The sequence below is a fragment of the Budorcas taxicolor genome, chromosome 3, assembly GCF_023091745.1.
Source record: "Budorcas taxicolor isolate Tak-1 chromosome 3, Takin1.1, whole genome shotgun sequence".
In the NCBI taxonomy this organism is placed as follows: Eukaryota; Metazoa; Chordata; class Mammalia; order Artiodactyla; family Bovidae; genus Budorcas; species Budorcas taxicolor.
Genome location: NC_068912.1, coordinates 16,142,213 through 16,166,206, shown reverse-complemented (window position 1 = coordinate 16,166,206; position 23,994 = coordinate 16,142,213). Strand labels below are relative to the sequence as shown.

Below are 23,994 nucleotides of genomic sequence, written 5' to 3'. Positions count from 1 at the left end.
GCATGAAAGTCTGCTCTGTCCTCCACTATCTCCTGGAGTTGGCTCAAATTCGTGTCCGTTGAGTCTTGGGCCAAAATCTTGGCCTCATCGTTGACCTTCCCTTTCTCCACCCCGTCCCCCTCTATCATACCTCTGCATCCAGTTCATCAGGAATGCCTTCCTTCCAAAAATGCCAAGAAGTTAACCACTTCCCACCATTTCACTGCCACTGGCTGGTTCTGAAGCACCACCACCCCTCATCTGGACTGCGACTGCAGCTTCGTAACTGGGTACCTTTGCCCCCGCCCCCTCACCTGTTCCATCACTGCAGCCAGAGCCACCCTATTGAATGTAAGTCAGAGTCTGATACTTTTCCACTCAAAGCCCTCCATCTGCTCCCGTTTAAACCAGGGTGGAAGTCAAACTCCTCACCATGGCCTGCAAAGCCCTGCAGTCAGACCTGCCTCCTCTCTGACCTCACTCCCTTCGTGCTTCCTCCACGTCCCCATCACTCCCCAGCTCAGCCTCACTGCACAAGCCCTGCGCAGCCTAACACAGCAGCAACTGGGCACGTGTCCACTGCAGCCCTGCAATGTGGTGAGTGCAGAAGAATTTAATGTAGTTCATTCTCAATAACATACTTTAAAAATGACACTCCATTCATCTATTGGAAAACTTTTAAATATATTTGCTGCAGTCTCAGTATGTGAGCCTACTTTTCTAACTGTAAATTTTATGAACTCTGAATACAGATCAGGTATTTCCAGTGAAAAGTTCGTGTCCAGTTGACATGTGCTGTAAGATACACAACACTCCAGATTTCAGAGACTTAGCAGGAAGAATAGAATCTAGGCTTTCTCAATCATCTTTTGCATTGATGACACATAGAAATGGTAATACTTCTTACTGCTGCTGCTGCTGCTAAGTTGCTTCAGTTGTGTCCGACTCTGTGCGACCCCATAGACGGCAGCTCACCAGGCTCCCCCGTCCCTGGGATTCTCCACGCAAGAACACTGGAGTGGGTTGCCATTGCCTTCTCCAATGCATGTGAAAAGTGAAAGTGAAGCCGCTCAGTCGTGTCCGACTCTTAGCGACCCGATGGACTGCAGCCTACCAGGCTCCTCCGTCCATGGGATTTTCCAGGCAAGAGTACTGGAGTGGGGATACTTCTTACTACATTGGGATAAACAGAAAATAGCATTAGCGTTAATTTCACATTTCTCTTTTTCCATTCTCTAATATAGCGACTGGACAATCTGAAATTCCAGACGTGGCTTGTACTATATCAGTACTGGTCAGCGCTGCTCAGACCATGTCAGGCAGACTGATGACCCAGTGCCTTCAAACTGCTCTTTCCTATTCCCCCGGGGCTCCCTCCCTCACCTCCTAAAGATCTCCCATCAATTGTCACCTTCTCAGTGAGACCGTCCAATGTATTTAAGATTACAAGTCGTTCAGAACTCCCAGCCCTCCCATCTCAGCTTTCTTTTTCTTCACATCATTTATTGCCGTCTAACATAAAGTATAATTAACATATAGTGTATTGTCAGTATTACCTACTAAAATGTAAGTTCCAGAGGCCAGGGTTTTTATCTCCTTGGCTTCTTTCTACTATAGCTGTGGTACCTAGAACAACACTGGCACAATTATTAAAGTGTTTAATAACTATTTACTGAATGAATAAAGTTATTTATTTTTCTCCCTGGGCTCCCTACTCGGCTGCTGCTGCTAAGTCACTTCAGTCATTTCTGACCCTCAGTGACCCCATGGACTGCAGCCTTCCAGGCTCCTCTGTCCATGGGATTTTCCAGGCAAGAGTACTGGAGTGGGGTGCCATTATCTTCTCCGCCCTACTCAGCTAGAAATTTCTAAAGGGCACTGTAAGGCACGCAGCAGGTGCTTAACATGTGACTAGGGAAACAGAGGCAGCTCAGCTGAGTCACACACTGAAGACAAAAGCCAGAAGCAAAGAACCTTGAACCGGACCCAGTGTCTCCTGCCCACTGCCGTGCCGGCCGCTCTCCCCACACCTCCAAGAAAGCCGCCCATCAGCCCCACACTCCAGAGGAAGGTACATTGCCTTTCCTTCCTATCGATTTTTATTCTCCCAGTGAGAAGACAAATCTGTTTCCCCTCCGCCAGCAGGCCTTGAGCCACGGCTACTTACATTATAGTAATTAAATCCCTGCTGCTAGGAGGGTTCAGGAGCCGAACAGGCCTCACGCCAAGGGCTGGCCTGCAGGGAGGAGGCAGCAGGCAGGAAGGCTAGCCAGAAGGGTCTGTCTCTCAGCTGTCTCCCGATAGTGAGAAAATCCACTTAGCCAAAATGCCTTCGCAGGTTTTCACTCCTGGGTAGACAGATAAAACCTCCCCAGCACACCTCCCCCACCCCTAAAACACACCCGTGAGCAGCCAAACACCACTTCACTCAGGGCATCACAGCTTTCTTCCCCTTCACTCCTTAATTCCATCTGGTCCTCATGATCCTCCTCCCTTAAAGTGGCCAAATGAAAAATTATCATCCACCTCACTTCTCCCATTTTCCAGATGAGAAAACAGAGGCCCAGAAACCAAGTTTTAAGTTTCTCCCTCCTAGTCCAGGACCTTTCTCTTCACCCACAGGCTTCACTGGTGCTCAGCAAGGGCCAAAATCCATGTCACATGCTTTACATACAGTGGGGCCTCACTGAATCCTCACAACTGCCCCCAGAAATAGGGTTAAGCGAACCTCCAAGGAGGGAGAATCAAAGCATTGGATCAACTTGCCCAAAGCCACACAGGCAGTAGGAAGTTCAAACGCAGATCCGTCACGTGAAAGCCTGCTCTCCTGACACCAGGCTATGCTGCCACAGAGAGGAAGCCGGGGGTGACTGGGAGCCAGATACAAGCGAAGATGAGAGAAGTGAGGTGAGACAGACCTGCAGGAAGAGAGGGCAGGGGAGCAGGCAGAAGGCATGGGGGGCTCAGTCTCAGCTTTATGGGTCAAATGGAGGACCCAAATATGTGTGGTCTTGTCTCCTACGAAACTCCCACCATACCTGTCATGACTTGTTCACTGCCTGCCTCCCCCACCAGCCTGGAGCTCCATGTCTTAAGTGCTGAACTCCCAAAGCCAGCCTGGCACCTGTCAACCCTCATGAACCAAGTTACTCACCCAAGACCAAGGGCCTGTGAAGCTGGGGCGGGGGTGGTCCTGGGATACACCAGGAGCAGGACCAATGGTGGGGGAGACGAGGTGAGGGGCAGGGGTCACTGGACTGTTCCTGAAATGGAATGGGCCCAGGGAGACGCCTGCTGGCCAGGCCAGCCACAGACGGTCCAGCCAGGAAGGGTCACAAGGTCGGGGACTCTATCTAGTCCTCTGGGTTTTGGAGACTAAGTCTGTGTTTGGAGTTTTCAGGTTGTACAATGAGAAAATTAATGATAAAAACCAGCTGGCATTGCCCCAGCCCTTTACCATGAGTTCGGCACTGGGTCTCATCTCACTGGCTCCTCATGGCCCACATCGTCATCCCTATTCACAGATCTGAAGACTGAGGTTCACAGAGGTCAACTTTGTCAGCTAGGCTGCGCAGCCGGGAAGCTGCAGAGCTGGGGCAAGAACACTAAGCACGACTGTTGGCTGCGCAGCTGACCCCTCCAGAGCCCGCAGGGGCCGTCCTCCGCCCCAGAGCCCAGTCTTCCCTGTCGATGTGCCCAGGCCTCTTGAAGGTTCAATAGACCCCTGTGTCCAAGCTGACATCCTCCCCTTCTCTCTCCTCCCCTCCACCCCTTCCTGCAGAGCTCAAATCATCCACTGAGGCTCCGAGGAGGCTGGAAAGACAGTGACAGCAGACAAGGGTGGAGAGAACAAGAACAGCTTTTTGGCTTGAAAGAGCCCCAGGCCAGGAGGTGATCTGCAAAAACATGTCTGCCACACAAGGCATGTGTTTTGCCACTTTTGGGTTCGAGCCCCAAGACCACCACTTCCTGGCTGTAAGATCCTGAGCAAGTCACCAACCTCTCTGAGCCCTGGGTCAGTCATCTGTAAAACAAGGATTGCTGTGAGGATTAGATGAGTAGGCCCTGATATATGTTCAATGTCCTCTCCTCCTCCATCTGCTCCTTTTTACACTCCTGACTAAGAGTGTTGCTTTGGAGTCATTTTTATGAAAGGGGAAAGAAGTTTCCATTTTGTAAGAGCAGAGCATTCTGCTGAGCTGCTGAGAACAGATGCATTATAGATGGTCCCCTCCACCCTCGAGGAAACCCTCATGACTCAAGCTCCATCCTGGACTTGCTCTCCACTCACATCAATTTCATTTCACTCTTGAGGGATCTCTCCATCACTGGCACACAGTCTGGCTTCTTGTACCAAAATGTCCTCCCACCCAGCTCAGCATCATTAGCCCCTCAGGAGCAGGAGAGAGCGTCTTGATGGAGCTGAATGCTCAGTCCAACCCAGAGCAGGAAGGGTAGGGAGTCACGGGCCCAACTCTAAAGGGTTTCTACAATCCCATGGCCCCTGAACTCTCAAAAAGAAACAGCATGGCAAAGCTTGCCGTGGAGCAGTGTGGACAAAAGAGCCCCCAGTAGCCAGGTCTGTGCCAAGGTGAATCCTCCACCTCCACCCTCAGCAAAAGGAACTATAATCCCTCTTTCCAGATAAAGAGACCACTGCTCAAGGTCACACAGTTCAATAGCACATGACCAGGATTTGAATCCAGGTCTGTGTTGAAAGTCTGAACCCTTCTAGAAAGAGAATGCAGAGAGCAACACATTTCATTGAGGAGTCACTCCTATAGCTGACTTACATCCTTAAGGGCATAGACCTTTGCACTCCTGGAAACTAGAACAGGGCCTGCCATATAGTGGGTGTTCAGTGGGACTAAACCCCAGAATTCCTGGATTCCACTCACAATGCTGAGTGGCCTTGGACAAGTTACATAACTTCTCTGGGCCTTGGGGTCCTGTAAAGAGGAGGATGGTCTCTGCTCTTTCCTCACAGAGGTGGGAGGCCTGTACAGGGGCCATGTCACGCAGGCTGGCACACCTGGTGGGTCCATGGAGCTTGGCCCTTCAGGGAGCTATGGTACCACACCAGCTCAGATACGCCAGCAGCTGTCCCCAGAGGGGGCCTCTCCGGGTCAGCCTGTCAATGCCATCCAGCTCTGAGCCCCTCCACAGGCAGTAACTCAACCCACAGCAACGTGCCCAGCTGAAGCCCTCATCCTGGAGGAAGGTGACATCACCTCTGTCCGTGGCTCTGGGCATCCCCACTCGTGGGAGCTATTTGGGGACCGGCTGAGCAAGCCAACATCCTCCCCGATGGAAGCCAGGAGAGAGAGAAAATGGCTAAGCCCCAATTTGTTAAAATCAGAAATCTTCTTAAAAGGGAGAAAAGGCTGTGCAAAAATCCCTGCTGGTGGAACCTTGCGAGGATGCAGGCAGGTGCCAACTCAGGCAGAGGCGCTAGGAAGAACTGCCATTTGTTGGCAGCTCGGGATGTGCCAGCCACCGGGCTGGCCATTTACCCAACCATTATCACGTTTAGTTCTCACTGGGCTGGCGAACGCCACTCTCTCCATTTACAGATGGGGAAACTGAGGCTCAGAGACTTTGAGTCACTGGCCTTATAGCCAACCAGCCGCAAGGAACTGGGCCAGCATTAGCCCCCAGTGCAGCCTCTCCCCGGCTGCCCACGATCAGACAGATCACCTGCCTCATCCCGTTCCTTGTCTGCCAGGGGGCCCTGGCCAAGACCCCCAGCTTCCTGGGCTTTTCCATTTATCAGCTCAAGCTAAACACCAATGATTCCTGAAGATGCTGGCTGGCTGGTCTGGTGCTCATGAACCCTGAGGGGCAGGTACCAGCCCATTCAGCTACTAGGGGAACGTCCCGTAAGACAGTTTCCTGTTCACTTGACACTGAGCACAATGCCTGTCCTTTAAGAAAAATGCCCAACACGCTGCCTCAAAAATAACAGATGCCAATTTGCATATTATTTCACACATCATTTGCATGTTGTTCATTTAGTGTTAACACGGCTCTGCTCAGAATACAACTCTGGTTACCTTGCGACCAGGCCTATTGAAAAAAAAAATGGCTTCCATGCAGGGCGAGCCCCGATCCCCTGGTACATCCCTCCCCGACCCAGCTGCTCTTTCTGCTCCTTGACGCCTGGGTGGGAGAGTTACCACCTGCCAGAGTAGAAAGGGGGCTTCCCAGGTGGCACTAGTGGTAAAGAACACACCTCCCAATGCAGGAGAGGTAAGAGACGCAGGTTCGATCCCTGGTTCAGGAAGATCCTCTGGAGGAAGGCATGGCAACCCACTCCAGTATTCTTGCCTAGAGAATCCCAAGGACAGAGGACCCTAGTGGGCTACCGTCCATAGAGTCGTAAAGAGTCAGACATGACTGAAGTGGTTTAGTACGCATGCAGAGCAGAAAGGGTGTTTTTTTTTTTATGGAGATTGAGACACAAGCCCCTACGACCTTTTGAATTCAAGAAGGTACCCCATTGCAAGTGTTGAAGGAAAAAAGCTGTGTTCCCTTGAAGACACGTCAGGAAAGCTTTTCTTTTCTTGCCGAGCTCTATCCCAAGGCGGCTTCCTGGCTGGCCCTCTCCCTGTCACCCCATGCTATCAGCCTCATTCTGCCTGGTCATGGTGTGTCCCCTTGACCTTCCTCCAGGCCTCTCAGCCTCTGGCCTGGCTCCCTGGGCTTATTTTTGATCTCTCTCCACCTGTCCGGTTTGCAGGTCCACACCCAACAAGTTGTGCCCAGGCCACAGACTGCTGACGCTGAGTGTAGAATAACTGTGTCCCATGAGGTTAGTAGGCTCCAGAAGCCCAAGCCGGGCCACCACTGCAGCCCCACCTTCCAGGGGACAGCCTGCTTCTGTTTTCTACAGACTTACCCACAGGGACCCAGTCAGAAACAGGACCCAAGGTAAAGCCGTTTGATTTCAGGAGAAGGCAGCATTTCCACATGTGTTCGCCCCTTCCAGAGCCCCTTTCTACAGCCACCTGTGTGGAGGGTGACATGTGCACCCACGCCCCTACCCCCCGCCCCACGGCTCTCAGGGTGGTGGGGGCTCTGGGCTAACAGGAGCATCTTCTAAACACCGCTCTCACAAAAGCAGTCCCTGATGGACGTCAGGGCTTAGTGTATGCCCAGCTCTGACCTGTGTTCCATGTATGCTATAGGCAGGCCTGGTTCTCTCTGAACGTCTGAGAAACCGGCCCCAGGTTCAGGAAACTCCCTGAGGACCCACCACTAGAGGGTTGCCGAGTCTAGATGCGAGCCCAGAGCCCACGGCTGAAACTGCCATGCCAGGCCACCTCTGCCAATCGGCATCACCTCTAAGAAGAGCTGCGGGTCTTCAGCACTCGAGCCCCTGGCAATTGCAGTTATCAACAAGATGCTAAATCCCAGATTTTTCTTTCCTCCCTACCTGCCCTGTGGACAGCACATGGGGGTCCCTCCCACTCTGTACCCTCTACCCTGGCTGCCAACGTTCTCACTCTCTGAAAGGCCTGCGGTCCGTGACCCTGCCATCTTGGTCTAACTCTTGAGGGGCCATCCCACCTCCTACAGGGAGCCCCTCAACATCTTGAATGACTGCCTCCTTCCTCAGCACTCCCAACACCACTGGCAGAAACCATAGCCCAGCCTGGGTGGATCGTGCCTGGTGCAGGCCCAGCACCCCTTGAGAACAGGAGCTGGAAGACTATGGCTTGGCATCTTGGTGATAAGGCCGGGACAAATGTATGTTCAGTGGAATCGGAAAGTTTTAGAGCAGGAAAGGAGCTCAGCATCCGAGTTCAGCCCTCATTTTTAAGCTGGAAAATCAGAGACCCAGAGAGGTGATGGGACTTGACAAAGGCCACACAGCATGTCAGAAGCAAGAGGTGGAGGGACCTCTGCAGGGCTCCTTTAAAGCAGAGACAGGCCTTCCTTGAACACTAACTGCTGCTGACGAGAGCTAAATAAGAAGTAGGAAACTGGGACTCATGGAGGCAGAAGAAAGTTCTAGAAGCAGGGATGGGGAAGCCCTTGAAGTTTCCCTCACTCAAATCCCCAGAAGAGGTCTGTGGTGGGGTTTGGAACAGAGAGATGAGTAGGGTACTGGGGACCTGAGCTTTCATTCTTGACCCCTCTCTCCTCACACGGGCACCAGGAGTTAGCCGCTTAACCCCCCACAGCTCAGCTTTCTCATCTGGGAGCTACTGCACACTGTAACGACTCCCAGGGCTGAGGTGGGGATCCTGAGGAACAAACATGGAAATACCTGTGAGACACAAGATGCTGAGCCCGCACGGGTCATCCCAGCAAGAAGCCCTAGAGTCAGAGCTGGAGAAGAGGAAAGGAGGGCGACGGGGAGCACAGAGGAGGGCCCGGAGGCCAGGGGGCCTCGCACGGCAGCGTCCTGCTGACTCTCCGGGGGTGGGGGGCGAGCTCTGCAGGCCACAGGAGCCCACCTGGTCCAGGCCTCTGCAGGGTACACTCCTGTTCTTCCTGTAATCCCCACACCTTCTGCCCTCTCGGCTTTGCCGGCATCGCCCCAGAACAGTATCACCAGGCCTCCACTGAGTGAGGAGGCAGCGGAGGACAGACCGTGGACCTGTCCATGTGTCACCCCGGGCTGAGGCTGCCGCCAGGGCCCCGCCCCCTTGCCATCTTGCCCACACTGTGTCCTCTGGGTACCTGCACTGGTACCCACCCTCCATCAAGCCCCTTCTCGCCCCTTGGTAAAGCCTCCCATTCCCACATTTTGCATCACAGCTCTCAGGCCCATAAACCTTGGTTTGTCTCTTAAGAATGATAACCAATTTCTCCAGCAGCAGGCAGGCAAGCAGAAAGGCTTAAACTTGGGACCCTAATGGCCCTGGGTTCTTAATCCAGTGCTGCTACCCACCAGCAGTGTCAGCTTGGCCCCGTGACATCATCTATGAAGGGGGCTGCGACCACCCCCTACCTCCAGGACTCTCCATGGAAGGTTACCCAGTACAGATGCTCCCTGCCTCCACACTCCTGTCACCCAGCATTCACGGCCCCTGCAGGGCCAGGCCCAGAGACAAAGCCGGGTGGTCCCTGCCCCCAGCTCCCCCTTCCATCCTTGCTCTCTCGGATCCCAGCTGAGCTCCTGGGGGTGGAATGACAGGGGAGGGGGAGGGGGCACCCCAAAACCCAACAGCCTCCTCCGGACTTTCCTCACCAGGAAAAGACGGCACTAGAATTTTCCTCCCCACAGCTCCTAAGAACAGTGCAGTCTTAGAATTCCCCACCCTCATTATTTAAAGACTAGGAGGCTTTCTTCTCTCTCTCTCCCTTCGGGGTTTTGAAAGAAAGAGAAGAAAAACAGCTACGAATGAATGAATGTGCTGGTCCGCCTGCCACTGAGCTGAGGAAGGCAGCATTTAATCAGTACACAGCCGCCCCTCACCACCCCTTCTCTCTCCTTCTCGCTCCCTCTCTCTCCCTCTCACATACTCATTTTCTCCCCCAAATGTGCTTTCCAAAAAACTGCAACAAAGCCAAAGCTCTCAGTTCTGATTTTACATCTCTATCAGGGCCTCAGCTTCAACAATTTACTCCAATTTCTTTCCATCTTGTTTTTCTTTACCTTCTATGATTTAGAGCAGATCTTTGTGGACCCTGGCCCGACAAATCCCCCTTCCTGCAAGCTCAGTAAGGGAAATACAAGGCCACGCACCAGGCTTATAATGAGCCCATGCAGCCGATAAATGCCCCAGTGATGATGCCAGGGCCAGAGCAGCAGGGAGCGCTGCCTGTGGGGAAAGGAAGTCCGGATGTGTTATGAAGTCTTTCCCCCGGGACAGTTATAAATAGTGTCATGACACGCAAAGGAGAAGCATATATAAAAGTTAGCTGTCCCTTCTGTGGGTTACGAACGTTTGACTCATTTGCAGACTGTCCACCAAGGTTATAAATAGAGTCACCACCACCCTGGGTGGGAGAACAGGCTGGCTTTCACACTCCAGAGTCTCTCTTGACCTCCTTGGGCCAAGACCCTGGGTGTGACCTGTGATCGTAAAACATATGCCTCGGGCCTGGGTGGCTGGCTCCCCGGGCGCCTGCCTCCAGCCAATCGCTTATAAAGAGTCTCCTGGGACTTCCCTGGTGGTCCAGTGACTAAGACTCTGTGCTGCCAATGGAGAGGGCACAGGTTCAATCCCTGGTCAGGGAACTAGATCCCACATGCTGCAACTAAGACCCGCGCAGCCAAATAAATAATTAAAATTTTTTTTAAAAAATCTCCTGCCTTCTGCTCCCTGTCCCATAGGGAGGCTCCAGGGAGAGGAATCTGACCTTTTCCTACCTTCCCAACATGCCAGAAACCAGAGACATAAGTACCCTGCGGCATCTGCTCCCAAACACCGGGACACCGCCCCACAGTCACCCTCCTATCCCAGAGCAGCTCCTGGGTCTGGCAGGAAGTGTAGACCATTCACCCAGAACCCAGCATCAGCTGCTGGTCTGCAAACAAACCCTCCATGACAGGGAGGGCAGGAGAACAGAAGCGCTGGGACCAGTGAACCCACTCAATTATTCCAGCTGGAGGCTGGGGGCAGACCTCTGTGAGGTCACCAAAGAGCTACCAGTGGGCCCTAAAGGACCCCACTCTCTTGGAAGGGTGAACAGCCAGGGGACCAAGCTCCTCGGGATGTGCAGAGAAGCCTGCCTTTTTCAGGCTGGCCTCCCACGAGGCGGCCTGAAGAAAGGAAGCCACGTATGGAGTAGATTGGGCAGCCCGGGGAAGCCCGGCGTCCCCACGCCTCCACTCATGGCCTGGGTGACCGCAGCAACAAGGCCCCCAGGGGAGCGCAAGAGCAGAGAGGCAGGAAGCTGGGGAGGGCAGAAGCAGGGCACGAGGGGGCAGGGGATGGGCTCTGCCTGTGAGGTGAAACTCGGATTGGGAGGCCGGGGGTGGGGAAGTGGTTTGAGGTTGTGCAAAACAGCCTCTCTGCTGCCCCAGCATTTCCCAGCCTCCCCCGAGCTGACCCTACCACCCGACACCGGAGGTCCCTGAGACACAAGGCCACTGATGACTTCCCCGCTGGATGGAAGCACCAGCAGGATGGCAAGGTGGGGAGGGGGCAGCCACCGAGCCCCCAGCTCTCCCTGAAAGAGCACAGCAGTCAGTGTATGATGCCGGAGCAGGTGTGGCTCAGACCGGCTCTGGAGAAAAATAAAGCATGCCAAGAAGGACCCCCACATTCTCATTGCTTAACCCTGACCAGCACTAATGCAGTATCCTAAGACTAAGACTCCTTCCTCAACAGGACATCTAGACCTGGCCCTGCCGTGGGCTAAGTCCTCAAGGGTGAATCCATGCGTAAAGAAAACACCTCACCCTCATTCGGTTCGGGAATAACCATCAGGTGCCACGGCCTGGGTGTGATCACAAACGGCTCTCCTGCTACCTCAGCCCATCTTCCTTTCCCATCATTACCTGTGGCTTGTGAGAAGGAGGCTGAGGACCATCCCATCCTGATTTCTTTTACTTCCTTGGGCTGTCACCCTTTAGGATGAACTGACTATGCTCAGGGGTCACGCCATTTCTTCTTAAGAGAGCCAGGCCTCTGTGGTGAATTCCTCCCCCAGTAACAGATAGCAGCCAGAGACAGGCAAACAGGAAAGCCGCAGCCCCAAGAAAAAGAGCAGAAAACTACAGACAGCGGCAGCTCAAACACAAGGTTAGTAATCGTCATCACCTAGGGAAAAGAAAGTGTGTCCCTCTCCCCACTCAAAAGTGGGAACTGTAACCATCAGGACAGAATAATCCAATATGTCCATCATCCTGCTTCCACACCAGTCACCAAAGCAACCAGACAGAGTTCTCCAGCAAAAGAGGCTGTCAGCCATCCATCCCTAGGGTCACTGACTGTCTCTGAGTTCCCCCAGCTGGTGACTCTTCCTTCTGACCTAAGCCCTCTCGTCACAACAGAATCTGTTTTCTCTGCAAGGCTGGGAACAAAGGTTCACCTCCCCTGCAACAGACCCATGTTATAGGTGGTTTCAAGGCTTCCCAGGTTGTACTAGTGGTAAAGAACCTGTCTGCCAATGCAGGAGACATAAGACACAAGGGTTTGATCCCTCAGTCAAGAAGATCCCCTGGAAGAGAACCAGTATTCTTCAACCCACTCCAGTATTCTTGCCTGGAGAATCCCATGGACAGAGGACGTAGGTGGGCTACAGTTCATAGCGTCACAAGAGTCAGACACGACTGAAGCAACTTAACATGCATGCGTGTGAATCAGAAGACCCAGCCCATTCCCCAAAGTTCTCCCCTCCAAGACAACTTCTCATTCCACTGACAAGTCTTGGTTCCAAGCCTATCAAGGCCCCAACTAATTCTGAAGCCAGAGCTAGATAACAGGAAAAATACATATTTTTTCCTCCTATCATCAATAACAATAGCAATAGGTCCTACCTGGAGCACCCCACTCTCCCCACTTGACAGATGGGGAGACAGGCTCAAAGAAGCTACATGGATTGTCCAGGATCACACACTAGAGATGGCAGAGCTGGGACTCAGACTCTGCTCTGCTCCTTTAAAACAACCCTATTTGCCTCCAGGAGAGGAGAGACAATAGCTGCCCTAACCCCCTCCTAGGCCCACAGGGCCTGACACAGACACCCAGAAAATACTTGTTCCGTAGTGACTCAGTGCCTGGTGGATAGAGGATGGGAGGCCTGGTGAGCAGGTGTAAGTGAGCCCTGCTCAGCACACCAAGACCAATCCCAAGGTGCACAGGAAGTGGCCACCTCATTAGCTGAGGCAAGCAAGACTTTCTGGGTTGCTGCTGCCCTCCATGCACCCATCAGCCAGAGGGTCATCAACTTATAATTAGGCAAAGCCCAGCCCCTTGGATCACCTCAACTTTCCTTTGCCCCAGAGTCTGCTTTCTCGGGCTCTGGGAAAGCCCCTTTCCCTGAATACTCCAGCAGGGAGCCACCTGCTCCAGCAGCAACCCTCCCACCCCATCAAGACAAATGTGCACAGACAGATCCCACACTGGGAGCTGTCTCAAGGAACAGCCATTCCCCTAAGAGCTCAAGAGTTCACTAAAAGAGAGGGTCTTGCCCCTTCTCCCCACCCCCCCAGCACTTGGGCCTGCATCAGTTCCCCCCAGCAAGGGCTCCTGGTCCCCAGGGGGAACCTGGAGGGGGCCGGGGTTGTGCCCAGAGTGGCTGTCAGGCCTGCCGAGACCAGTGGCCCCCTCTCCTGGAGCACCCATCAGGAGAAGGCAGCAAGCAGAAAGACCTGCAGACTCAGAGGCTCATTACAGGGAATGACTAAGTGAGCTGCGATTCCAGGGGAAACCCCGCTCGCTCCAGCTCACTGAGGGGCTCAAATGCTACACCTCCAGAGATGAAGGCGACTTCCAGGAGTTGGCCAGAGCTGGGGCAATGCCCTCTGAGCAGCCAGGACCTTCCACCTGGAAGTCTTCATTCTGGCTCTTCATGCCGTCTGACAGGTCTGCCCCACCCCTTTCTAGAGCAGGCAGATCTGCCCATCCCCTGCTCAGAGAGCGAGAGGCTGGGAATGGGGGAAATCCGATCAGCACCTCCCAGGTTTTTGTGGCTGGATTTCAACAAGGAATGTGACAGTCTCGCAGCAGCTGTGCCCAGCCTGAAACAAGCTCTATTTGAAACCCCCAACAGCTGAGCCCCTCCCAGCTACCCGCTGGCCAGCCTAGCCACCCCCTGCCCAAAATGACAAATAAGTAGAGAAATCCAAGCAACAAGCAAGCAAGCATGCATGCGCGCACACACACACACCCCAACAAGTAAACTGCGGGTGAAGGGTAGAGTGGGGAAAAAAAAACCCACTTGCCCAGTGACTCCCCAGGTCTCCAAGCCTTCAAGCTCGCAGCAGGAGGGCTCCCAGCAAGCAGAGCTTTGACAGAAATCCACCTTCCTCAAGCCCCACTCCCTTGGAGGACGCGACTTCAAGCCCGCTAGGGGAGGGAAGCCCCCTCTTCCTCCTGGGAACTGGACAGAGGCTGGAGCAGCGGGGCCAGCTCCCCCGCTAAAGCCCGTGCCGCCGCCGCCGCTGTTCTCCATTGGGGCGCGCACTCACACACTCGCGCACACACTCATCCTTATTTATCCCTGAGAAGAAGGAGTTGGGGTGGGAGGGGAGAACTGGGACTGAGCCGGGGGCGCGGGCTCTCGGGGACGCCCGGGAAACCCTGTCATTCCATCCCAAGGAAAGGCACTCCCCCCCACCGCCGCCGCTGATGCCAAGGCGGCGCCCATCTGCTCTGCCCGGGTAACACCTGTAGCCATTTTTATCAGGGGGTGTTTACGAGGCAGTAGCAGGTTTATTCTGAGTCCTCTTTCCCGAGGGAAAGGACCGCTGATTTCCTCCGCCTGTATTTTTACCCCATGCCCCCCCGCTCCCCACACACACACAGGAGACGCCAAATCACCGGCGCTTCTCTATTTTGCCCTAAGTCTCTCAGGGAGGAGGAGGGAAATGGAAACTTGGGAAGAGAGGGAGAAGACAGAGAAGGGACTGGCATGGAATCCCCAGCCCCCACCCAGACATTTATTTCTTTTTTATCCTCGGGAAAATGGAGTGGAGCAGGGAGGGGAGGAGAGGAGGGAAGTCACAGGAACTGGCAAGCACATCAAGGCAGAGTGTAATTAATTGGTGCGTTAAGCTGCTGGGTTATGCTTTAGTACGAGTGAGCCAGGAGGAAAGATGATTTCTCAGAAGGGATTCTTTAATCCTCCCTAACACAGAGTCCGCAAATTAGACACAGTGTGTGGGGATGTCCCCCCTCCAAGGGAAGCAAGGAATGAATTCTCCCGGGATTAAGCAGGAAAACCATGGGAAGTTAAGTGTTCGATATAATTGAGCAAACGCCTCTCCCCACCACCACCATCTCTCTCTCTCCCCCAATCTCTCTCTCTCTCCCCCACTCTCTCTCTCTTTTGCTACCTACATATTCCTTTTGTTCAAAGGTATAAAGAGAAACTGCAGCCCCTACCTTTGAGTACAAACCCCAAGAGAGCTCGGTCTCTATCACCATAACAACAATTCCAAACATCCCAAAAATCAGAGCATAGTCACTCAGTCGCTTCCTCTTTTCAAACAGGGCCCTCCTGTGTCCCAGCTTATAGCCAATGTTTTGGTTTTTCCGCTTGTTGGCTTTGGGGAAGGTGGCGCTGCTGGCGGTGGTACCGGCATGCTGGTGGTTTTGGGTGGCATTGGGGTGATGGAGCAAGGTCTGGTGGGCATGGTTGTCCTCCCGGGAGGAGATGATGATCTCCGGGGGGTTGCTGGGGCTGAAGAGCTGGAGGGGTTGGCCCTCAGGCTCAGCCTCAATGAGGTTCCTCCGGGAGGCGCTGAGGCGGCTAAGGGGCTTCATGACCCCCCCGCTGTACTTGCAGGAACTCATGGCGATCTCCGTGAAGGGGTTGCTGTCCCGCCGGTGCACCAGGGGGCTGGCCTGCCGGTGCCTGCCGCCTCCACCAGGCCCACTTGTGGCTGTGGAACTTGGAGAGTGGCCAAGCAAGTGGTCATTGAGATTGAGCTGGCTGCCTTGCCTGGAGGAAGGGTGGAGGATGGCGGTGGAGTTGGATGAAGGGGGGCCCCTGAAAGCAGTGGGAGAGGAGTGTAGCAGGCCGGGATGGACGGGCTGGCTCTGGAGTTGGGTGAGCTGAGATAGGGGATGCGGTGGCTGCTGCTGCTGCTGCTGCTGAAGCTGCGGAGGCTGAGGCTGCAACGGGGGTCCTGGGGGCTGCTGGGGGGCTGCTGGTGGTGCTGGCGGTGGTGGCGGCGGCTGCTGCTGCTGCTGCTCATCCCCGGAGGATGGACAGGGGCACTTGGGGTCTTCATCCAGGTCCCCCACCCCAGAGTCATGGAAGTGCCCAGAAGTGTCCATCTTGGGGCCGGGCTGGATTGCCTGCAGCACAACCCCCCACCCCAAAGCCACCCTCGTTCCAAAGATGTCCTCAAAGAAAGCCAGGCATCCAAGCTCCCCCACCAGAGTGTCTTGGCTCCAGTCCTCTCTCTTTGGCTTGCTCCGGTTCTCTGGGGCTGCCTGGAGTCCAGACGCTGCCACTCAAGAATGCATGGTACTGGGCAGGGAGGGAGGGCAGGAGGGGAGCTTGGAGAAAGAAGAAGGGGGAAAAAGAACTCTGTCTCAGGAGGTGGTCCTCTAGGAGCGTGTGAGGCCAGGCTCAGCTTCACTCCTCGCTGGCTCAATAGCTTTGCTCTCCTCCTCCTGCCACTGTTATAGGGTAAGCCAAGCCCACTTATTAGCAGCCGGTCTCATTGGCTTGGCTTAACTCTCCAACCACCTCCTAACTCCGCCCCCCACAAAGGCTCCTCCCCAGAGGAGGGGCCTGCCGCGCTCCGCTCCCTGCCCCGGCGGCGGCGCAGCGCGGGCTGGGAACTGTAGTTTCCGCTTCCCACCCGGGAGCTGAGCAGCTGCCCTCTTTTCCTCTGACAGGTATGGCAGAAACCCGTCAGCCCACGGCGATACGGGATGTATGCGCACGCGGGGTGGTGGCGAAGAGGAGCAGAGGTCCTCGTACGGAGGGGAACTGTGCACCCCGATGCGGTGGCAAGAAACAGGAAGTTATTAATGGTCAGGGTCTACGATAGCTTATTTCACGCCTATTATCCAGCTACAGCCTGCAAATACCCAAGGAGGCGGGCATCGTGTTTCCATTTCACAAACTGATGCTCAGAGATATTGAGTAACAACTTGAAGGTCACAGAAGCAAAGGTCACATCCTCCTGACCCCAGGTAGATACTGAACTGCCTGCAATATGTGTGCAGGAGCATCTGTTATTTCTAAGCCTCACAACAACCCTATGAAAATGATGTCATTATTCTTCTACAGATGAAAATCGTTGTTTAAAAAAACCACTCAAGCACAGATAAGTAACTTGCCAGATGTTACCCCATTTGTAATTAAGGGTAGTAGAATCTGAACCCAGGTCAGTCTGAACCCACAGCCCCTATACCATCTCCCAAGATGCCTTTCTACTATGACGCTCAGTGCAAAGTGGTGGCTCCATAAATGTGGCTCAAATGACGAGTGGGAAAGAGCCAGATAGAAGTTGTGGGGGGAGAACTGGCCTCCGCAAAGCAGGATGTGTGGAAGGGACTATGGCTGCAGCCGGACTTGGAGTCACGGTAGGGTCTGGCGGGAAGACTGAAGACCCCTGTGGTTGCTCCCCACCTGATCTGTTCCATGGAGCTCTGAGAGTCAGAGCTGGGAACAGCTGCTGGCTTCCCAGGTTCAGAACCATCATCAAGTATTTATTAAGCTCCCACTGTGTGCAAAGGGAGTTCCAAAGAAATGGGACCCTGCTGAATTCATTTCCATTTCTAACTGCAACTTAGAGATCAGTGAAGAGGGGCCTGGGATTCCCCAGGCACACCTGGGGTTTTAGGGAGGCGATGTCTTCCTACCTGGCTCTTGGTCCCACCATCACCCCTTGGCCTCTGTCTAGCTGCTTTCCTGGTAGAAAGGGGGAAGAGTAGGAGAGCCATGCACACATACACACACACAGATACACGTATGCAGGTGCACATATATACACAGGTGTGCATTCAGTGGTCCATAAGCATGCACACACACAGTGAGGTTTTAAAGCAGTTCTGAATGGTGAGCAGCAAGTAGCCAGGTCAGGAAGGGGCGGAGCTCCCATCAAAAGAGCCCAGAGTACCCTTCCTATGCCAGTTCTCACCTCTCCAATCCCCTATCAGCCCTAATAATTGACAGTTAAGCATTACGTGTAAGCCACAACCCCTGAAACCTCCATAATTAAAACTATAGACAATACCTTGATAAGTGTTATTATAATTGATGACATGGTAACACTGCCCCGCCCCCTGCCACTGCAAGTCACAACACGGGCTCAGACACAAGCCTGGGGTCTTATGTATTTTCCCACAACCATGCCAGCCCACCAGTACCTCTCCCACACCTCCATCCCTCCAGCATGCCCTGCCTGCCCGCTCCTTTCCTTCTTGGTTTGTCTTCTTGGTTTCCCTCCTTCCATCCACAAACAGAGCCACCTGTTTTGTTCAAGGCTCCAGATCATATACTCAGGCTTAATGATTTCATAACAAATTGCCATTACTGTGTCGTGAGTAGAAGAAATGTGCTGTTACTATTGCTTCTCAGTGCTAGACACAGCATCTGGGCTGTGAAAAACCAATTTTTAGGGACAGACTCCAGGTCTAGGCATTTCTGTGCCCACTCCACCACCATGATCTGTCTTCTATCTCTGTCTCAGTTGACCTTTCTGGATCCCCTCCTGCTTCCAGGTCCCCTGGCTGTGCCAGGTGGATCCAATGGGGACTGTTTGAGTATGTCCTTCTAGCATGGATGGGGGTGAGAAACACCTGGCAGATGGGAGAACTAACTATTCAGGGCCTAATGTCAACTGGAGATTCATCTGGAAATGGGCTGGAACTTGAAGGCTAATGCCACTGATGCAGCTCACACACATCAATACAGCCACCCTGTTGGAATGGGAAGAGAACAATATCATGGTTAGAACTCAGGCTCTGGAGTCAGGCTGCCCAGGCTGCCCCTCTCTGTCAGGCAGTGGCTGTGCGATCACAGGCAGGACAACCACCTTCTGATCCTCAGCTTCCCAGTCTATAAAATGGGAGTGATAGGGTCCCTATATCATGCAAGTCAGTAGGAGCAGGCTACCTCTTCAGAACATACATGCAGCCCAGAAGCTGTGCTGGAGCTGGGTGGTACTGGCTTATAAAACCCAACACTGTATTTCTCTTCCCAACTCCATGACCAGTGATGTTGCATTGATAGCTTGAAATCCTTGCTGTTGGACATATTTACACCATAGTAATTGGCAAGTCTTGCAAATCAAGGCTGACTTTTCCTGCATATCCAAACCCACACCTTGAAGGACAGGCTCATCCTTCACACGAATTAGACCTCTTAAGACTGCAAGGGGCTTCCCCGATGGCTTAGCAGGTAAAGAATCCACCTGCAGTGCAGGAGACACTGGTTCCATTCCTGGGTCAGGAAGATCCCCTGGAGAAGGAAATGGCAACCCACTCTGGTATTCTTGCCTAAAAAATCCCATGGACAGAGGAACCTGGTGGGCTACAATCCAATGGGTCACAAAGAGCTGGGCACAGCTGAGTGACGAAGACTGTAAAGCGGAAGGCCAAGGGAATGTACTGGAGTTTCTTAGCCCAGAAAGGACAGAGAAAGGAAACAAGGGCATGCTCACCAAGCCCAGTAAGGCAGAGGTGCACTTTGGCCATACCAGCTCCACCTTGGGTGGACTGGTATTTTCCCCCTGCCCTCCTCTCCACATTCATCCCTCACCACTTCCCTCTTTCTTTAAGTCCCAACACCATGTATGGTTCCTGCAGTATATAGTCAGTCACTCAGTCGTGTACAACTCTCTGCAACCCTATGGACTGTAGTCTGCTAGGCCCCTCTGTCCACGGGATTTTGTAGGCAAGAAAATGGGAGTGGAATGCCATTTCCTACTCCAGGGGAGTTCCTCCAATAAGCCATGCTATTTCTACCTCCATGCCTTTGCCCACGCTGTGCCTTCTGCCCAGCATGCCTTTCCAGGACATCTTCATCTAACACATTGCTTTTTGCCCTTCAAGACATGGCTCACGGGACATCCTTCTGGGAAGCCTCTCCCAAGCTCCCCATATTCAAAGCAGGGGCCCGTCTCCTGTGTGTTCAGGGCCTGTGCCCACCTCTTTCCCTGTCTTTATCAAGCACTGGAGCAGCAGCAGCAGAGCTATTCTCTCTTTGTATGTCCCTTTGTCCCTAGACTGTGCATCCCTGAGGGCAGGAATGGCATCTTCACTGCCACACCTGCAGCTCCTGCCCAGAGCCTGGCACCTAATAGATGTTTAATAAAGATTCACTGAACTGAACTGAACTCGCGAGCTTGGAGAGGTTATTTGGAGGCAAATAAGAGGAAGTCATATTGTTTTCCACAATAAACAATAATCACAATTTCCCCATCAGTAAAATGAGTGTGATCAAAGAGAGTTCAAAGATCACTCAGCCTTAAAATCCCATTATCTGTGGTCTCTGGAATTTGTTACTCCGCAAAATGTAGAACTGACTGAATACTCTTTTTAAAAAAGTAATGATATATGATTTATACAGCTGTCCTTCCCACTAAGTGTTGAGTTCTTGAGCACAGGGAAGGGGTCTAATTTTTTCTGTATCCCCAACACTTAGCAGGGTATCTGGCCATGGATGTACTCATTATAGGTTTATTGGATGGATGGATGGATGGATGGATGGGTGGGTGGATGGATGGATAGGTGAATGGGTGAATGGATAGATTGGTAAACTGGCTGGATGGCTGGCTGAACAGACAAATAGGTGGATGGATGGAGTTCAGATGACCTACAACAACAGACAACAGTGGGATTTTTGAGAAAGTTTGTGGTGGTTAAGGGCTATCCTTAACCTTCCAGGAATGAAAGTATAAAGATCAACCACACTTCCTCAGACCCTGGATGATTGCGTTAGAGACAGCTTTGAGCTGAACTGCTGTCTAGCCCATCCAGGTTGAGTCATTACTTTGTTCTTACCTGGGAGTTTTGTTGCTGAATCAATTAATGCTTTAAAAATAAAAGCAGCCCCTGCGTTTTCATAGCACTTTATAGTTTTCCAACTGCTTTCACATAAAGTACTCCATTTTCACTTCCTGGCAGCCCTGGAAAGCAGGCCAGGAAGGTTCTATCACTCCAGCCTTTACATTCTCACCCCCATAAACTAAAATGTAGAAAGGCTGAAGTGACTCGCTTAAGTTCGTAAGTTAGTCATGGATTTGAACCTGGATACTTCTGACCCCAGACTCATGCTTTTACACCTTCCCCGTTCGTGCTGCCTGGAAGGCCGCTCCAGCCCACTCCGTGTCCCATCCCACTGGAATGTGAAGAAAGCACAGTGCTGCCTCCACCCAAAGCCTTCCCAGACAGCCCCTCCTCAGCTTCTCCCCCCTAGTTTGACACCATCTCCCTCTTCTGAATTCCCTTAGCACTTTATTTGTATCTCTCTGGGGATACTTTTCACCCCTTGCCTTGTATTGGAGTCCTCTGTATACATGCCTTTCCTCCCCTGTTTTTAATTTACACCCACAAGCAGCTCGGCGACAGGAGCCTGTAGTGTGAATTGTAAAACACACACACAACCCCGCACCGCACCTCGCACCCAGACTGTGTGTTGAATCGGGAGGTGAGTGAGTGAAGTGATGCCTGAGTAAGAGTCCAGGGCACTGTGACCCTGGACACAGTGCTTACCCCGTACCTGCACGCCTGGCCACAGTGAGCTCCGATCTGTAGGTGTAGATCCCTCATCCGTGCTTTCCTCTGAGTCCCTGAACATCCAGAGCCAGGATGAGGGCTCTCCTAACTCAAGCCCACTCAGCCTCCTCCAAGCCATGGTAGAAAGAGTGAGGCAAGACCACAGCACACCCCTACCTGCTTCCAGGGCGCCCACCAGCCGTTCTTAGCCACCTACGGCAGCATATACCATCTCCTCCAGGATCCTGCTTTGCTGAAGAAAAATTGAAACTTCTGTGCTCTGCATGGATCTCGCTACAAAAGAGATGTACAGCTTAACAGCTCATGCCCTGGTGCGTTCACTGAAAACCTGCTCTGTGCATATGTGGTCCCCACAGGCCAGTGGGGTTGAATTAGTAGCCCCATTCTACAGACGGGGAAACTGAGTTAAGATCCAGGGAAGGCAACCGGCTTGCTCTTGTTCTCAAAGAAGGCAAGAGGTCATGCCTTGAGCCCAACTGGGCCGTCCACTTGCAGGTCGCCTCTCCACTCAGCCACTGCCACTGGGCTTCGTCCCCTTCCAGAGGACAATTCCTCCCGCCCTCCACTTCTAGCCAGGTTCTCCATGAAACGCCCTCTGACAAAAGGACCTGGGGAAGTTTCATAAAAGCAGCCTCACAGAGAAGGGTGAAGGAAGGGTGACGATTCTGCTCCAAAAACCGTGTGGCCGGCGGGGCTGGTTCTGGATGTCAAGAGAAGACAGAGTGAGCAGGCAGGCAGCGGAGCCGGAGGAGCCTCAGGCTGGGACTCCAATCTGTCTGCTTTAGAGCCACCTTCTTCCTGCCGGTGACCACATGGCACCACTCTGAGCCCATAAAGCTGGACCCAGGCAGGCCTCCCTCCACAGTCATCTTGTGAAAATCGAGACACATTTTTAAATGCTTCTCCTGAACCTTTCTTCATGGCTTTGGTGTGAGAACTTGCTGTGCTGCCCAGATGAGTCAGTCTGGACGGTTCAGCTTTTTAGAGGAGTTAAACGCTTTTGGGGCTTCCCAGGTGGTGCTAGCAGTAAAGGACTCATCTGCCAATGCAGGAGACATAAGAGACACGGGTTGATCCCTGGATCGGGAAGATCCCCTGGAGGAGGGCATGGCAACCCCCTCCAGTCTACTTGCCTGGAAAATCCCATGGACAGAGGAACCTGGCGGGCTACAGTCCATGGGGTTGCAAAGAGTCAGACACAACTGAAGCAACTTATCATGCACAGAGGTCAAATAAAAGGTGTTGATACGATCTCTGGAAAGAATACATGAGATAATGCGTTCCAGGGCACCAGCATCTTGTCACCATGCTGCCTGGCCAGGCTCACAGGGAGCTAGGATAAGGGCACACACTTTGCAAACTGTAAAGTGAAACATAGGTTGACTGGGAAAGTGCAAGGACCTTGGTGGACCTTGGTGGCTGGAGTGGAGCCCATGGAGACCCATTTGGCCAGGGTTCAGCACCTGGGCCTCATCCCTAGAGTCAGGGCAGGTCCAAAGGCCAGTCTACTCAGGGCTAAGTCAGTGGAGAGGCAGGTGTGTTCACTCCCAGCCCCATACTGCAGTGTAGGTGATGGCATCCTCCTCTCTGTCCCCGACTAGACATTCAGCTTCCTGCGGGTGGAATTTCTGTCTATTTTATCCACTGCTGAATCCCCCGCACCTAGCACAGCGCACGCTCTCAATTAAGATTTACTGATTAAGTCCATTTCCTGGTCTCAGTCCCAAAAGGCTCAGAGGAGAAAACAAAAAAATTACCTCTAACAGTTTCCCAAACCCAGAACTGGCACCTGAGCTGCCAAAGAGAAGGCCAAGAACCAGGGCAGCCCAGGGCCCCAGGCACTCTGTAGCCTTGGGTGAATGGCCCTCCTACAGTTCGGGTGGAGTGGAGAACAGGTCCCCAGAGGCTGGCTGGTGACTTGGGCCCCAGGCTTCTGAGCCAACCGATGACATCAGCCCTTCCCCAGACTACAGTTGACCAGTGGTGGCTCAAGCAGGAAGGTCCTGGTGGCTCCCAGCCCAGCTCTGGCTTTGAGATTGAGGCCACAGCCTATGCTCACCCGTCACCCACCTGGGGCACAGAAACCAGTGGCGGGTTTGTGAGGAGTGTGGCGACCTCTGCTGGTGGTATATACACATAGCACTGCACTCCAGGCCCCTTGGGAAGCCAGGAGGGAGATCCCCAAACAGAACCACGCCCTTAACCTTCTGCCTCCTTCCTTGGAGACCCAGGAACTACCTTCGGCGCCAGGATTCACCTCTGTGAACGTTTTGAAGAAGTAGCTCCCATTTGGTAGGTTCCTTGAGCTGTTTCATCATCGGAAAATAATATATTACCACTACTATCTTCCCAAGGAAGCCAGCATAAAATCACTGAGAGGGCTGGAAGGAACCGCAGAGATCGAACCTGCGTCTCTTGCGTTGTTACGCAGGTTCTTTACCACTAGCGCCACCTGGGAAGCCTGCTTTCTGACTGACTCCACCCCATACCCAAGCTCCCCTCCAAGTCGCTGCTGCCAGATGGGGAAAAGTCCCCTCTGCCCGCACCACCTGCGCAGGGCAAAGTCAACAGCCAAGGCCTTCTGCACCCAGCACTTTGATATGAATAATGCAAAAGGGCAGGCATCTTGCTGCCTCCCTGCCTTCCCTTGCCTTCCTCCTCTCCTGGTAAAGGTGAAAACGGGAGGGTT

The 23,994-nt window shown here is 53.2% G+C and overlaps 1 protein-coding gene across 3 annotated transcripts in view; it reads right to left on the bottom strand.

Annotated features, from left to right (window-relative positions):
- Window positions 1-16,220, bottom strand: part of KCNN3 (potassium calcium-activated channel subfamily N member 3) — a 170,851-nt gene extending 154,631 nt beyond the window's left edge. For all 3 annotated transcript variants that reach the window (XM_052638200.1, XM_052638201.1, XM_052638199.1), the window contains exon 1: window positions 14,988-16,220. In XM_052638200.1, the coding sequence (XP_052494160.1) occupies window positions 14,988-15,884 (897 nt within the window). In that variant the 5' untranslated portion in view covers window positions 15,885-16,220. The remainder of the gene's footprint in view (window positions 1-14,987) is intronic.
- Window positions 16,221-23,994: the final 7,774 nt, after the last annotated feature.